We start from the raw sequence: 14495 nt of genomic DNA, 5'->3' as shown, positions 1-14495 counted from the left end.
CACTGACTGAGTGCCCACTTCTTGGAAGAATTCTTAACAACCCTTTCCTCCTATTGAGTCTCAGTCTGCCTCCCTATGTCCTGTACCCCCACCCTAACTATCTTTTAGAACTACACTTATATAAACATGATTTTCCTTTAACTTATAAACAGTTCCTGTAATTTTTACTTCTATTAATTCTATTTAGGTTTTTTTAAAATACCCCTTTTTAAATGGTGTCTTTTTTCTTAGGTTTTTTAATTCTTTTGTATGGTTTTAATTATTTTCAGAATACTGTTTGGTTATCTCATCTGAAGTTCTTGGGGAAGTGAGGTCTAATTCTGCTATTGAAGGTGTCTGCTGACTCTCACTTATGGTGGATGATTTCCTTGTGTGTTTGTAATCTGGGGCTATGAGTTCATCTTCAGTGGAGTTTTATCTATGAAGAGCTTGTGTAGCCCAGCTTTATCTATGAACAGCTTGCCCTTTGGAGGGCAAGTCCCTCCAAATTGGGTTGAGTTTGTTTTTCTGGTCACCTCAGCTTCTTATCTGTGATCAATATGTTAATTCTTAGTTTGGAGTTCCTAGTTCAAGTGGATAGAATAAAATGTTTTAAAGCCTGTGTGAGAATAGATCCTATTCATTGGCATCATAATATTAACTTGATCTTGGTTTTTTCCATCCATTAGGATGTCAGCTCCAGGAAAGAACAGCCTTTTTCTCTCTGATTTTGGGCTCTGTTCTTCTATCTGCCTACAGCAGAATATGGCACACAGCAGGCACTCAATAGGGCTTCCCTGGTGGCTCAGTGGTAAACAATCTGCCTGCAATTCAGGAGACCTGGGTTCAATCCCTGAGTGAGGAAGATCCCCTGGAGAAGGGAATGCAACCCCCTCTAGTACTCTTGCCTAGAGAATCCCATGGACAGAGGAGTCTGGCAGGCTGCAGTCCATGCGGTCGCACAGAGTCAGACACGACTGAAGCGACTAAGCTGCAGCAGCAGCAGAAGGCACTTGTAAGTATATGTTGAAAGAGAAAATTAAAGAATACCCACTTCACGGGTGTCCATTAGGACTGTGTTTGCCCAATTAAAAATGGATTTCCTGTCTCATAAAACAGGCGGATGCTATTGGTGATGCTGTGACTGAGTGATTTCAGTGCCTCTGCAGTTTTTTGAGCCTTTATCTAAGGGTTGCAAGATGGTTACTGTAGCTCCAGGCATCGCATCCACATTCAAGGCAGAAGTAAGTAGAAGAAAGTAAGAGTAAAGGAGGAGCACCACTGACATTTTTCCTCATCAGGTAGGTAACATTTTCCAAGACGTCTAACAGCAAATTTCTGTTTTGATCTCATTTGCTAGAAATGGGGTGCGTGGGCATCCAGAAGAAAGCGGGCTTTCTTTCTTCTGGAAAATGAGCATTTCTCTCATCTATGGACTGAACAGATGGGTAAGGGAGGGAGGAAGGGGACTGGGGACACAGATGTGGTATCCCCTCCCCCAATAAGATTTTACTTATCTGTATATGTATGTATGTGTGTGTATACATACATACATACATACATACATACATATATATATATATAAAATTTAGAACAAAACAGGCCCTCAGAAAACAATATGGCCAAAAAGTATGGACACCTATTTCCATAATAATTATCAATTTTGTCATTTAAACCTTCTGTGATCCTGTGGGCATCAGATTTGGATTCTGGAGCCCACAGGCACTGAGTCATCTGTAGCTCAATTATCTCCCTCCTTCTCCCTCCCTCCTTGCTCTGTTCAAAGTACTGAAGCCCTTTAAAAAAAAAAAAAAAAAACTACATTTTTCAACGTGAGCCACTTCCTGCTCTCATTAACTCCATCCTCAGTGACTTAGCCAGACCCCGCTCCTGGCCCAAAGAAGGGAGCCGGACTGTCCAAGTCTAAGATCCCTCAGGTCCATAAGCAGAGCAGTTCGGCATCAAGGTTTCTCCCGAGGACGCTGAGATGAAAACAACAGAAGAGCCAACCTCGAGTCTTGGGCAGACCCTGGAGTGGCTGAGAAAGGAGCTGGTAAGGCTTTGTATTTCTTTTTACCTTATACCTTCACCCCATATCTTCCAGGGTCCCCTGGTTCCTACCTCCCAGGTGCCCCTTAGGCTGGGGGAGAGCTGCAGGCTGGGGTGTAGGCCCCACAGGGTCCCATCTGGGATCAGCCACACAGTGCACAGTTGCCACCCCAGGTGCTGGGATAAGTAGGTCGTGGCCTACATAGGAGGCTGTGGGTGCAGTGCTTGCCAGACTGGTTTTAGAATTACACTGAGTCCTGGTATGTGCCCATCTCTGTGGCTTGTGGCCTCTAGCAAATGGCTTTGAACTTCAGCCTCCTTATTGTAAAAAGGGGATAACAATAGTACTAACATCACAAGGGTTATTGTGAGAATTTGGTGAGGCGATGGTATCATTCACTTAGTACTTGCTTGGCACATCTACACTGGCTTTTACAGTCCTAGCCCAGCTGGAAATCAAGTACACCAGAGCTGTCTTAGCCTGGGCCTTCTAGAAAGCAGACACTTGCACAAACACTGGGGTATTCCTGCTTATTTGGAGGTGCAAGGCCAGAGGGGTGAGAATGAGGGGAAGAGGTACAGGGGCAAAGGCCAGTACTATTCCAGCAGATGCCTTGTGTTACCCAACTGGATGCCACTTACAAAGAAGCCCTAAAGAGGCCAGCAGCCCTCTTAGCAGCTGGTTGTCATCCTCACTGCGGGACTCTCTGCCTGGAGGAGGATCTGCACCCTGCCCGAGAGAAGTTTATCCACCCCACTCACTCCTGTCTCCCATTTCCTGTCTGTAAATGTCCACGCCGTGGGGCACTAACTCTCCTGAACTTATGAATGGTGTTACCTGGTCCCTCAGTAACTGCTCAGGAAGCCATATCTTACACCTCTCCTTGTGATGTTTCTTCCAGGTCCAAAAATAGAAGGATGCCCCCATAATATGTGGGGACACTAGCCAAGAGATAGAAGGAGGTGGTTTGGGGGAACCCCAGAGGGCACCCAAGGTTTGTATCTCAATATGCCAGTTTCAGCCCTGGGAGAATTTATCATCCTGAAGAGGAAGGAGAGGGCCGTTAAAAATAGACTGATCAATTCAACAACTTAAAAAACTAAAAAAACCCCCAAACGACGTGAGCTTCTACTTTTGGCTGGGGGGAGGGTGGGATGCAGAGACAGAATGGATTGTCCAAAAATGACCTTCCTGGGTTGCCAGGCAACAGACCAGCTGGGACCCAACCCTGTCCTCACCTTGGTGGGAGGGGCTGACCCAGTAGGGATTCTCATGGGTCCAGGGGACTCCAGTAGCAGGAGCCACAGCTTATTATAGGCTGTGTGCTGCTCCCTCCTTGTGCTCCCCTAAACACTGGGCCCCCACACTAAGACTACTTAGTATCTGAACTCAAAGCGCTGATTTCCATTTGATAAAGTACTTCCCTCCTACCCATGAGGAGGAAGAACAGGTGGGGGTATGGAGAATGACCTGTAGGTAGAGGAGCCTCCCAGGCCCAAATGCACCCCCACCTCCACGTGATGCCAAGAGATGAGTTTTGAGTCTCCACTTACTGGTCCCTGACTGGTAAGTTTCCCAGTAAAGCCTGCTTTAACCTCTATCCCCGGGAATTTACATGACTACACAAGGACTCCCCTCTGGAGCCCAGCCAAGGAGCCCCAATTGACTATCAGGGAAGCATGTCCATCACTCTATGCAGCTGAGAGAACAAATCAGTAACACCAACAACTACCATGAACAAAAAGTCTGGTGTTCTTCCTCCAGTTCTGGAATCATATAAGCCCCCAAAGTCCTGCTCCTGCTGCTGCCACTAAGTCGCTTCAGTCATGCCCCACTCTGTGCGACCCCATAGACTGCAGCCCACCAGGCTCCCCTGTCCCTGGGATTCTCCAGGCAAGAACACTGGAGTGGGTTGCCATTTCCTTCTCCAATGCATGAAAGTGAAAAGTGAAAGTGAAGTCGCTCAGTCATGTCCGACTCTTCACAACCCCATGGACTACAGCCTACCAGACTCCTCCGTCCATGGGATTTTCCAGGCAAGAGTACTGAAGTGGGGTGCCATCACCTCCTCCGCCCCAAAGTCCTGGTGGGATCTAAAACAAGGGAGAGATCCTTGGAAGGCAAGTAATTTGCTTTCCACTTTGCAGATGAAGAAACAGAGGCTTCGGTGAAAACATGGCTTCTGAGAGTCTGTGGGCTTGTCTCCAATTAGACAGTGAAGGAGACGTCTTTCTGGGGAATGTCCAGTTCTCTGGCCGCCGCCTCACATACTTCTTCTCTCTTCTAGGCTGAGATGCAGGACCAAGACCAGAGACTCCTGCTTACACTGAGGCACCTTCACAGTGTCCTGGAGGAGCTCCGCGCAGAAAGCGTCCACTGGGAGGATGCCAGGTCGAGTGGCGGGACCTCCCCGATCCGAGCTCGAGCAGGCTCTGAAGGCAGGGGCCGCCAACCCTTTCCCTCCAGGCGTCTGGCCCATCTCCTTCAAGGGGTAGACAGCAGACGAAGTTCCCTCCCATAACAGGCCGGAGATGACCTTGACTTTAACCCTCCCCCAACCAGTCTAAACTTTGTCCGTGATGCTGTTGAAAGAGAGCCCTGGAATGGGAGTCAGGAAGTCCGGGCTCTGGATTTACCCCTGCCCGCATTCACTCTATGTCCCTGGAACTGTCACTCAGCTTCTCTGTGTCACTCTTTCCTCTCCTGCCACTTATCGGTATTTCACAAATAAGCTAAGGGATGTGAATACATTTGGGAAACAGAAACATGTTATATGGTTTCCGGCCAGCACCATGGTTGTACTCCTATTCTTGGGAATTTCTCACAAGGTGATTATTAAAACAAAGAAAGAGCTCAGTGTGCCAGGGTGTTTATCTAGTGTTGCCATGGTGAAAAACAGAGCCCCATGTAGTGACTTGATGGTTGTTTTCAGGCCTTTTATTTCCCTTTATCTGAAAGCAACAGGCCCTACAACCACCCTGGCCATAGGGATCAGCATGTGGCCAGGCTTGGCCAATTACAGTTCATCGTCATCCTAACAACATGATTGGCCCGATGGGTGGCCCATGTGACTTGACAGAGCCAATCACAAACCTTCTCTGGCATTACCCTCTTCATACTTGTTCTTCTGCAGTTGCAAAGCTGGGGCTGCCAGTAGCCAGGATTACTGTGAGGTGACAGAGACCTGCCTGCAGTAGGAAAGAAAGAGGCTGATCAAAGAGAAGCAGAGAGAGGGTCATTCAAGAGACGGGCAGGCCAGATAGTCCCTGGTTTCAGACTCTAGTTCTGTGAGTTACTCCTGTTGTCTATCCAGAGCACAAAACCAGAAAATTCCACCACTACCACCTATGAACTCAGGCACCAGTTTGTTTTTGCTTAAGCTGATTTGAGCAGGGCTCCCCTCATTTGCAACCAAAACGGTCCAGATGGTCAAAGAAACAAAAAGAAGAGAAATCAAGAAAAAAATTGTTTTTCCCTCATTCAGGGTTAGAAATGATAACCCTGTCACGCTACCTGTTTGGCAGGCAACAAGATGTATGATGTGGCAGAACCCTCAATTGTATGGGATGGAGTCATAACTCTGAAAAATTATATCTGCCTATAAGAAAGACTTTTAAATGGAACAGGTGGAAAATAAAGTCCTGGTGTTAAGATGGCCCAATTATCATCAGGCTTTTTTTTGTTTTTGAAAATCTTCTGGCATGTTGTTAGGATATTGCTTTTAATGGCTTTGAAAAAGTAAACCCATTGCATACAGAGGCAAAGGGTGGGGGGAGGGTTGTATTATATATACAACGTCTATAATCAGACTAACCTGGGGTGGTTTCTATGCAGTATTTGATATTACAAAAAATTGTACTCTATCAATGGCTGAATGCATAAACGAAATGTGGCACATACATACAATGGAACATTAGTCAGCCTTAAAAAGGAAGGAAATTTCAGCACTGCTATAAATAGGTGAAACTTGCAGACATAATGCTAAGTGAAATAAGCCAGTGGCAAAAGGACAAATACAGTATGATTCCACTCACACAAGGTACCTAGAGTAGTCAAATTCATGGAGACAGAAGGTAGTTCTGGTTGTCAGGAGCTGGGGAGCAGGGAGTCATGGAAGCATTGCCATGCTTCAGTGTTACCAAATGACAGAAGTTCTGTGGATGGATGATGGCGATGGTGGTATAACAGCGTGAATGTACTTGATGCCACTATACACCTTAAAATGGTTAAAATGATAATATTTATCTTATGTTATATTTCACCACAGTTAAACATAAATACTTTAAATTTAAAAATTACCTGCTCTGTGATGATGGGTCTGGAGCTGGTTAGACCTTGCCAATAAGCAGGGTGAGCTAGAGGGACACTGCAGGGCTGGAGGAGGGAGAAAAGACTTGCTTCTTCATCTTTGTTCTCTTTAACTTTTCCTGTGGCCTTCCTGCTCCCATGAGCATCACCCAGCAATGCTCCTGCACCTCAGCAATTCCTTCTGTGGCACCAGTCAGCATCCCTTCTCTGGGTTCTAGGTTCAGCTCCATGGGGTACTTCCCCCAACCGCAGAGCCATCAGCTCCAGCCAGAATCTCCTCCCCTGAAGTCTGAGTTCCCGCCCTCCTGGCCCTGGCCTGCTTTCCAAGACTCGAGCCCCAGCTGAGCACACCTCCTTTCTCAGATACCTGAAGTGGAGTACTGCAAGTCTTCTGCTTTATGTTTTTCAGTTTTGATAATCTCAGCCTTTTCTCTTTGTTCCCTCAGGCCTGGGTATGATAGATGCTTCCTGCAAGTGCTGCCTTCATTCTATCTTAGAGATATTTTTATAACCTTTTGGTCATCCAGTTAACAACTTTATACTTGGTTAGCAATTCTCTATATTAAATTCTCTCTGTTAAAATAACTAGGCTGGTTTCTGTCTCTTGCCTGTCTCTGACTGACACAGTTTTCAACTTTGGGCTACCATTACCGATGCTGTTGTGATCACCTCTGTTCATGTACGTAGGCACAGTGCCCCTAGGATATACAGGTTTCCCCCACTATCCAAAAGTAGAGTGTTCCTATGAAACATCTCACAAGCTGAAACTGTGTAAAGTAAAGAAACAGTTACCTTAAGACAGATCTTGCGAACAGCACAAAATGAGGTAAACTGAGATAAAGCACAGACACAGGTCAAAGCCAGACCAAAGCTATGGTGGCCTGGTGCAGAGATGCTGAGTGCAGTTTCTGGGGAAATTCTTGGGGAAGGAGCTTGGTGGCCCCAGTCCCCCCTCCTCCCCCGCCACTCCTCCCCAGGGCATTTGCTGCCTCTGTAACAGCTCGCCCCAGATCAGACACTGAACATCATTTTCACTTTTCACTCATTTTTGTAAAAATGAAAATCAACTTGGGCTTTCTTTCAATTCACAAAAACAGTTACAAATGTAGATCTCTCATACAAGTGAGGTGGCGTAAAGTGAACTTTGGAAAAGTGACAGATACCTGTATAGCAAGGAGTTGAATTGGAGGTATGTGAATACTCAAGTTTACAAGAAATGTATTTTCCAAAATGAGGCATTCGCTTACACTCCCACAAGCTGTGTCCAAGAGCTCCTGTTGCTCCATATTCTTGCCAACACTTGGTATTATCAATCTTCTTAATTTTTGCCAATATACTGAGTGCAAAATGGTGTTAACCTTAACTTGCGACCTTAACTTGTGATCTTAACTTGCATGTTCCTACTTATGTAGTTGTTAACATGAGTTTATTTCCAGCTCGGCCATTTACTAACTTTTTGATCTTAGATGAGTTACTCAACCTCTCTGATACTCAGTTATCTCATTTATAAAAGAAGGGATAAAAATAGTATCTAGCTCATGGGATTAATATACATATGGTATAGTAGCATGCATATAACCCACCTTACACAGTACTTGGCATTGTAAAGGCTAATAAATGATAACATTATTATTACTGTATAATCACAAATATATTGATTTGTGAAACTATGACTGTTACAAATAGACAAACTTGTTAGCAACCATCATTAGGAGAAATATCTGCCTGACCATACAAAGTAACAATGACATTTGCTTCCCATGCCCAATGCCAACCACTAGCCCCTTTTGCCTCTCCCAGCTTCCCACAGCTGGGCCCTCAAACCAAAACCATCTGCCAATCCCCTCTCTACTAATCTGGGAAGATAAACCCATCCCTCTGCTGGGGTATTTGTTGTTTTTGAGATCCCATCTCTGGAACCAATGCTCGATTTCTGATCCCAGGTCATAACAAACTCAGACTGAGCCCAGATGCTGGGGGACAAGGGGATTGGAGTGGAAATGACATCCTCATTGTGGGTTCCCAGAGGGCAGGGTTACAGATCATGTTTGTCCAAGACAGCCAGTGCACACCAGAGGGAGCCTGGGGATCATGATCATGAAGGAAAATCTAGGATTTTCTCCGCTGAGGTAGCAAAAACAAGACTATACACCCAAGCCTCGCATCCAAGGGTAAGGAGAGAAGGGGGCACAGATGGGAAAAGGACTGATGAGGTCAGAAGCTAAAAAATTAGGAGCAGAACAACAGTACAAGATGTGATACTTATTGTCAGGACAGGCAGTTCAGGGCTTACACTGTGATTTAACCAGAAAGGATCAGAGGCTCATCTTTACTTGCCGCTAGCATCCAGCCTCAGGCCAGGTGTGACAATCTTGCAGAGTGTGTTCTGACTGTATACTGGTGTGTAACAAAATTCTCCCAAACTTAAAACAGCATCATTTTATTATTGCAACAACCATTCATCACTGCAGCAAATCACACTTCCCATGGTTCTGGGGATGGACTGGGCTCAGGTGGGGAGCTCTTGCTTTTGGTCATTCAAGTGGCTGCAGTCAGGTGGTGTCTGGCTTGATTCATCCCAAAGGCTTATTCACATGTCTGGCAGTGGATGCAGGCTGTTACCTGGGACCTTAGCTGAGGCTGTCAGCTGGAACACCTACCTATGAACACTCCATGTGGCCTGGGCTACCTCATAGCATAGTGGCTGGTGCCAAGAACAAGAATCTGAAGAGAATCAAGAGGAAGCTGTATAGCCTTGATGACCCAGCCTTGGAGGTCATACAATGTCACATCCATTGTATCCTTTGCAGGAAAAGCCAGGCACCAAGGGCAGCTCACATGCAAGGGGAACAGATTTAGACCAACTCTTGATGGGAGGAGCATCAGAAATTTGCAGACGTGTTTTAAAGCCACCACACCGTGTAAGACCAGATAGGTTTCCAGTATGGCATACCAGCTGCAAGGACTAGGTGGGGCTTATTATAAATTCAGGCAGAATGATAAGCAGAATCTCATCAAAATCCAACAGAAGGAACTTCAGGAGGTGAAATGCAGGTCTGGGTCTACAAGAGTTTGCTCGTCACTCCAGCGTTACTGTTTCATTCAGTGTGTTCCTAAGAGGTGAGTTCAGCTCTGCTGCTATGACAAACCAACCTTGAGATCTCAAGACCTCAACCCAACCACGGTCCCTCCCTGGCTCACACTACATGTCCTACACTCTGGTGGGGGGCTGGGGGGGAGTGTCAGGGAAGGTGCTCCTGCTCGGGGACCCGGCCACCGTCAGCGACGTCATCAGATGCTACAGCAGGGAAGATACATTTGGAGAGTCACACACTGTCTCTTCCACATTTTAACCAGGTAGTGACATGTGTCCCTTTTGCCCATAGCCCATTGGCTAGAATTAGTCACATGGTCTGTCCCAGCCAGGGGAGGGGGTTGGCTGGGAAATGTGAGATGTGGAAGACAGTCTGGCAAGCACCACTGTGACAAATACACTCTCTATTCTCTCTCAACGACTGGCTTCCTCACCACATCAGAGTGGGTCCTCATGAGTCTCCATCATCCCCCAGAAGCTCCTGGGGTGCACTCTAGGAATGGGGACACCCAGGCTCACCTAGGCCTGCTGAAAGGAGCCTCTGAGTTGGGATTGGGGAACTGAGTTTCCACCGGCCCCACACCCTCAAGGGAAGGCTGAGAACCAAGGGCCAGGGGCTGTTCTGCCATCTGTCCTACTTCCTGGCTTTGGCTTCCTTTAACTATGTTTGGGCTTTACTTTCTGGTCTTCTTTCTGCATTTTTTTGTTTATCCACTTCCATTGCTAAAGCTTTCACGGTCTTGCTATTTCTCTGCATTGAAGTCTATGGAAAGGGAATCTGTTGGATCAGCTCAACCTTTGACAGCTGAGCACATCACAGCAGGTTAGTATAAGGTAGGTTTGTTCTCTCCTCCGCCTCTTCTTCTGCCTCTTCTTCATCATCATTGTCAATACACGGGAAGTACAATGCAGTAATTGAGTAAGGGCCGTGACACCAGCATGCCTGGATTTGAATCCCAGGTCTGCTATATATTAGTTCTATGCCCTTAAGCAAATAACATAACTTTTCTTGCCTCCATTTGCTCCTCTGTAAAGTGTGGACACAACAGTTAATTACCTCACATACCTATTGAGCAAATGCAGTGAATCAGCATGGTCCTGGCACATCAATCTTAGCTATTATAATGAATAACAACAGCTACCATTTTTTAGCTCAGGATAGTACAGCCTGGAGCTTCACTGCCAGTGCTCAAATCCCAGCTCTCCATTTACTAATGATGTGCCCTTGGGCAAGTCATTAAATTCTCTGTGCTTCAGTTTCATCATGTATAGAATGGGAATGATAATATGCCTACCTTCTGGTGTTGTCGTGAAAGTGAGCTAACACATGTAAAATGTTTACAACCATGCCTGTCTTCTAATAAGGGCTGTGTACATGCCATGTAAGCTCTTCATTTTCATTATCAGTCATCTACTCTGATGACTGCTACCAGCACCATATGAAACAGTGTAAAGATGTTGCACTGAACCCACTCAGCAGCTCTGCAAGGGTCATGTTATATCTCCATCTTAGGAATGTAGGGCTTGGGTTTCAGCGGAACTAAGTGGCCCCAAATAACACATTGAGTAAATCTCAGATCTACCTTCTGCCTAAGCAGAGCTCTGACCCACAGCACAATAGTGTTCTTCCTATCAGACAAAGTGGAGGGAGGGGTCCCGTGGGAAAGAGGATGCAGAGATGTTGAGTTCATGCGTCCCCCTCTCCCCTGCCACTCCTTCTGGCAGAGTCTGGGGCAAGACAGTCTACGTGTGTGTGTGTGTGTGTGTGTGTGTGTGTGTGTGTGTGTGTGTGTGTGTGTGTGTGTGTGTGTGTGTGTGAGTATGTGAAAGGAACTCAAAGACATCTTTAGACAACACCCCCTGGAATCACCATGGTTGGTGAGCAGACCCAGAGTCGGGGTGTCCCCTGGAGTGCAGCCCCTTCCTTGCTCCCAGCAAATTGTAAACCCAGTTCATAAGATGGGCATTCTGCCCTTCCTCTGCCCCCTGGTCACATTCCTGCTCCTGTTTCACTGGACCAAAACCAAGATGTGTGCCAGGCTGCACTCCCTGTGGAAGCTCTGGGGGAGAATCTGTTCCCAACCTTCTCTGGCTTCTGGTGGCTGCAGGCGTTCTTGGGCTTGAAGCCACACCTCTGCCTTCTGCTCTGTGTGTGAACGATCTCCCTCTGCCCTCCCCTTACTGAGGATATGTGTGATTACATTCAGCACTCACCTGATAATCCAGGATAATCCCCCATCTCAAGATCCTTAAATTAATCACATCTGCGAAGACACCCCCATGTAAAGTAACATTCATGGGCTCCAGGGATTAGGATGTAGGAGCCACTTTTCCATTTAGCACAGTAGATGATCAACAAAAGGGAATTTCCTTCTCATTCCTACTGGAAATCATTCTCTGTCAATGCGCAGGGCTAAAAAATTTTGTACAGCCGGGGATTACCACGGGCCCTGTCGGAAGAAAGAGGACACATGCTTATTGAACATGGGCTGTGCATGGGCACCATAGCATATCACCTGGCTAGGAAGTACCTGTTGATATTCCCATTTGACAGAAAGGAAACTGAGACCCAAAGAGCGGGTGGTCAATGAAGGAAAAGCCGGACAGTTGAGAGCAAATGAAACTAGTGGTTCAAACTTTGGTTTCTGATCAACGCTTTTGTGTTTTATCAAGGACTAAGGGAATTACTCGGTGGGTGGGCGCCACCTGGTGTCCATGTGGACTAACTCTTCGGTTAATCAACCTGCTTTGCGTTGTGGGACTGCCTTCACTGTCTGCTTTCTTACTGAGGAACGGGTTATACTGGGAGGGGACACCGAGGCTTTCTGGCCCTGAGATCTAGGTTCAGCTCTGCCACTGACTGAATTACCTGTGGCAAGTCACTTCTCCTCCTCTGAACCTTCACTCTGAAATGAAAATAACACCTGTCAGAGCTGTGGGAGACCTTGTGGAGGTGCTTTGTAAATGGAATAACCAGAGACAGTGAAAAGAAGCATTATCTGCAATAGAACGGGTAACAGATCTGGACTCATTCAGAAGAATATTTACTGTATTTGGTAGAAACCAACACAATACTGTAAAGCAATTACCCTTCAATTAAAAATAAGTAAATTGAAGGGACTTCCCTGGTGGTCCAGTGGCTAAGACTTCGCACTCCCAGTGCAGGGGGCCTGTGTTCAATCCCTGGTCAGGGATCTAGATCCTACATGCCACAACTGAAGATCCCAAGTGTCACAGCTGAGACCCAGCACCGCCAAATAAAGAAATACTCTTTTAATAAATAAATAATTTTTTTTTTTAAAAGAAAAATACTTATGGTGCATCTGCTATGTGTCAGACACTGTTCCGGATGTGGAAATGTAGGGAAAAAATTAAATGGATAAAGTTCATGTTTTCCTGTAGTTGACATTCTCGCATTCCAGTTTCATTCATTTATCTACAAGTAGTTTTCTGGTATGCCAGGCACTTTCCCAAGCAATGAGCATAGAAGGGATTCAATTTATGGCTACAGCACAAGGAGCAAGAACACAGGTCTGGGTAGGGACAGAGACAGGTTTTATGTGGCCTGAAGCTTATAAAATTTAGGGTATTCTTTGAGTAAAGAAAAAGAATAAAAAGTCATAAGTACACCAGTACATTAAAGAGGGGGGTTTTTCTTTTATAACTATGGAAGAAATAACAGCAAATGATGAAATTTTAAAAACTGACGCAAATTATAAAATCATAAACTCTGGAAATATAGCATAATATTTTTATTAATTAGCTGCCATGATATAGCTCTGTAACTTTTTTCTATATATTCTTTGACCATATAGTCATAAGACAATGATTTATTTCTATAAAAATATAAAACAATAATTCAGTCTTCATAAGATTGACTTTTTTGGTGGGTAGTTTAAACAATTTTCTCTAAGTTGTAAAGCTTAATGCCATGTAAGTTCTTAGGATTATTATCAAATTTGAAAAAACTCCTAAATTTCTTTAACATTAATACATGAGCTATAACTCTTTAAAACATTTTTTATTGAGGGATAATTGCTTTACAATACTGTGCTGGTTTCTGCCATACATCAACATGAATCAGCCACAGGTATACATATGTTGGGGCTTCCCCAGGTGGCACTAGTGGTAAAGAACTTGCCTGCCAATGCAGGAGACAAGTAAGAGATGCAGGTCGATCCCTGGGTCAGCAAGATCCCCTGGAAGAGTGCATGGCAACCCACTCCAGTATTCTTGCCTGGAGAATCCCATGGAGGGAGAAGCCTGGCACACTACAGTCCATAAGGGTTGCAAAGAGCTGGACACGGCTGAAGCAACTTAGCATGCACATGTGCATACATATATCCCTTCCCTCTTGAACCTCCCTCCCATCTCCCACCCCATCCCACCTCTCTAGGTTGTCACAGAGCATGGGTTAAGCTCCATGTGTCACATTGCAAATTCCCAGTGGCTATCTATTTTACATATGGCAATGTATATGTTTTCACGCTATTCTTGTAATTTATCTCACTCTCTCCTTCCCACACTGTGTCCATAAATCTGTTCTCTATGTCTATGTCTCCACTGCTGCCCCGCAGCTATAAAAATGAATGCATTTGAGTCAGTCCTAATGAGGTAGATGAACCTAGAACCTACTGCAGAGAGTGAAGTAAGTCTGAAAGAGAGAGTCAAATACTGCATATTAACGCATGTGTATGGAATCTAGAAAGATAGTACTGCTGTTTGCAGGGCAGCAATGGAAACACAGACATAAGTCTTTTTATATAGTGTCTAAGCTTAAATACTTTTTGAGTTGACAGTCCATTAACTAGTTTTATTGTCAGCATCCCCATGTAGTGGCATAATATGAATTCCACATTATCTTCATCCATGTCAGTATTTCATGTCAAATAAGTGAGAAATTTGAGTCTTTCCCCAAATGTATTTATATAATTCACTTTTTTTAAATTGGTTGTGCTGGGTCTTCGGTGCTGTGTTCAGGCTTTCTCTAGTTGTGGCAAGCAGGGACTACTGTTTGTTGCCAGGCACAGGTTTCTCATTGCAGTGGCTTCTCTTATTGTGGAG

The 14495-nt window shown here is 45.3% G+C and overlaps 1 protein-coding gene across 4 annotated transcripts; it reads left to right on the top strand.

Moving 5' to 3' along the window:
* Positions 1-1144: 1144 nt before the first annotated feature.
* Positions 1145-4878, top strand: C13H20orf202 (chromosome 13 C20orf202 homolog). Of its 4 annotated transcripts, XM_081560619.1 has the most exons (4): positions 1145-1223; positions 1340-1427; positions 1849-2032; positions 4317-4878. In XM_081560619.1, the coding sequence occupies exons 3-4, from the start codon at positions 1967-1969 to the stop codon at positions 4548-4550; spliced, it is 300 nt and encodes a 99-aa protein (XP_081416745.1). In that variant the 5' UTR covers positions 1145-1223; positions 1340-1427; positions 1849-1966; the 3' UTR covers positions 4551-4878. The 4 variants fall into 4 exon arrangements, with proteins under 4 accessions (XP_081416745.1, XP_081416747.1, XP_081416744.1 ...); XM_081560621.1 differs by lacking the exon at positions 1340-1427 and having other exon boundaries at positions 1211-1280; positions 1958-2032; XM_081560618.1 differs by lacking the exon at positions 1340-1427 and having other exon boundaries at positions 1211-1280.
* The last annotated feature ends 9617 nt before the right edge of the window (positions 4879-14495 follow it).

Source organism: Giraffa tippelskirchi, chromosome 13 (assembly GCF_054371585.1).
Source record: "Giraffa tippelskirchi isolate mGirTip1 chromosome 13, T2T-mGirTip1v1.2.pri, whole genome shotgun sequence".
In the NCBI taxonomy this organism is placed as follows: Eukaryota; Metazoa; Chordata; class Mammalia; order Artiodactyla; family Giraffidae; genus Giraffa; species Giraffa tippelskirchi.
This window is presented reverse-complemented; position numbering and strand designations above follow the sequence as displayed.

Bases quoted from the DNA above. Each gene is read 5' to 3' on its own strand.
- C13H20orf202 (XM_081560619.1), top strand. From the start codon at position 1,967: ATGAAAACAACAGAAGAGCCAACCTCGAGTCTTGGGCAGACCCTGGAG. The intron at 2,033-4,316 runs GTAAGGCTTTGT...TCTCTCTTCTAG, and splicing joins AGTGGCTGAGAAAGGAGCTG to GCTGAGATGCAGGACCAAGA.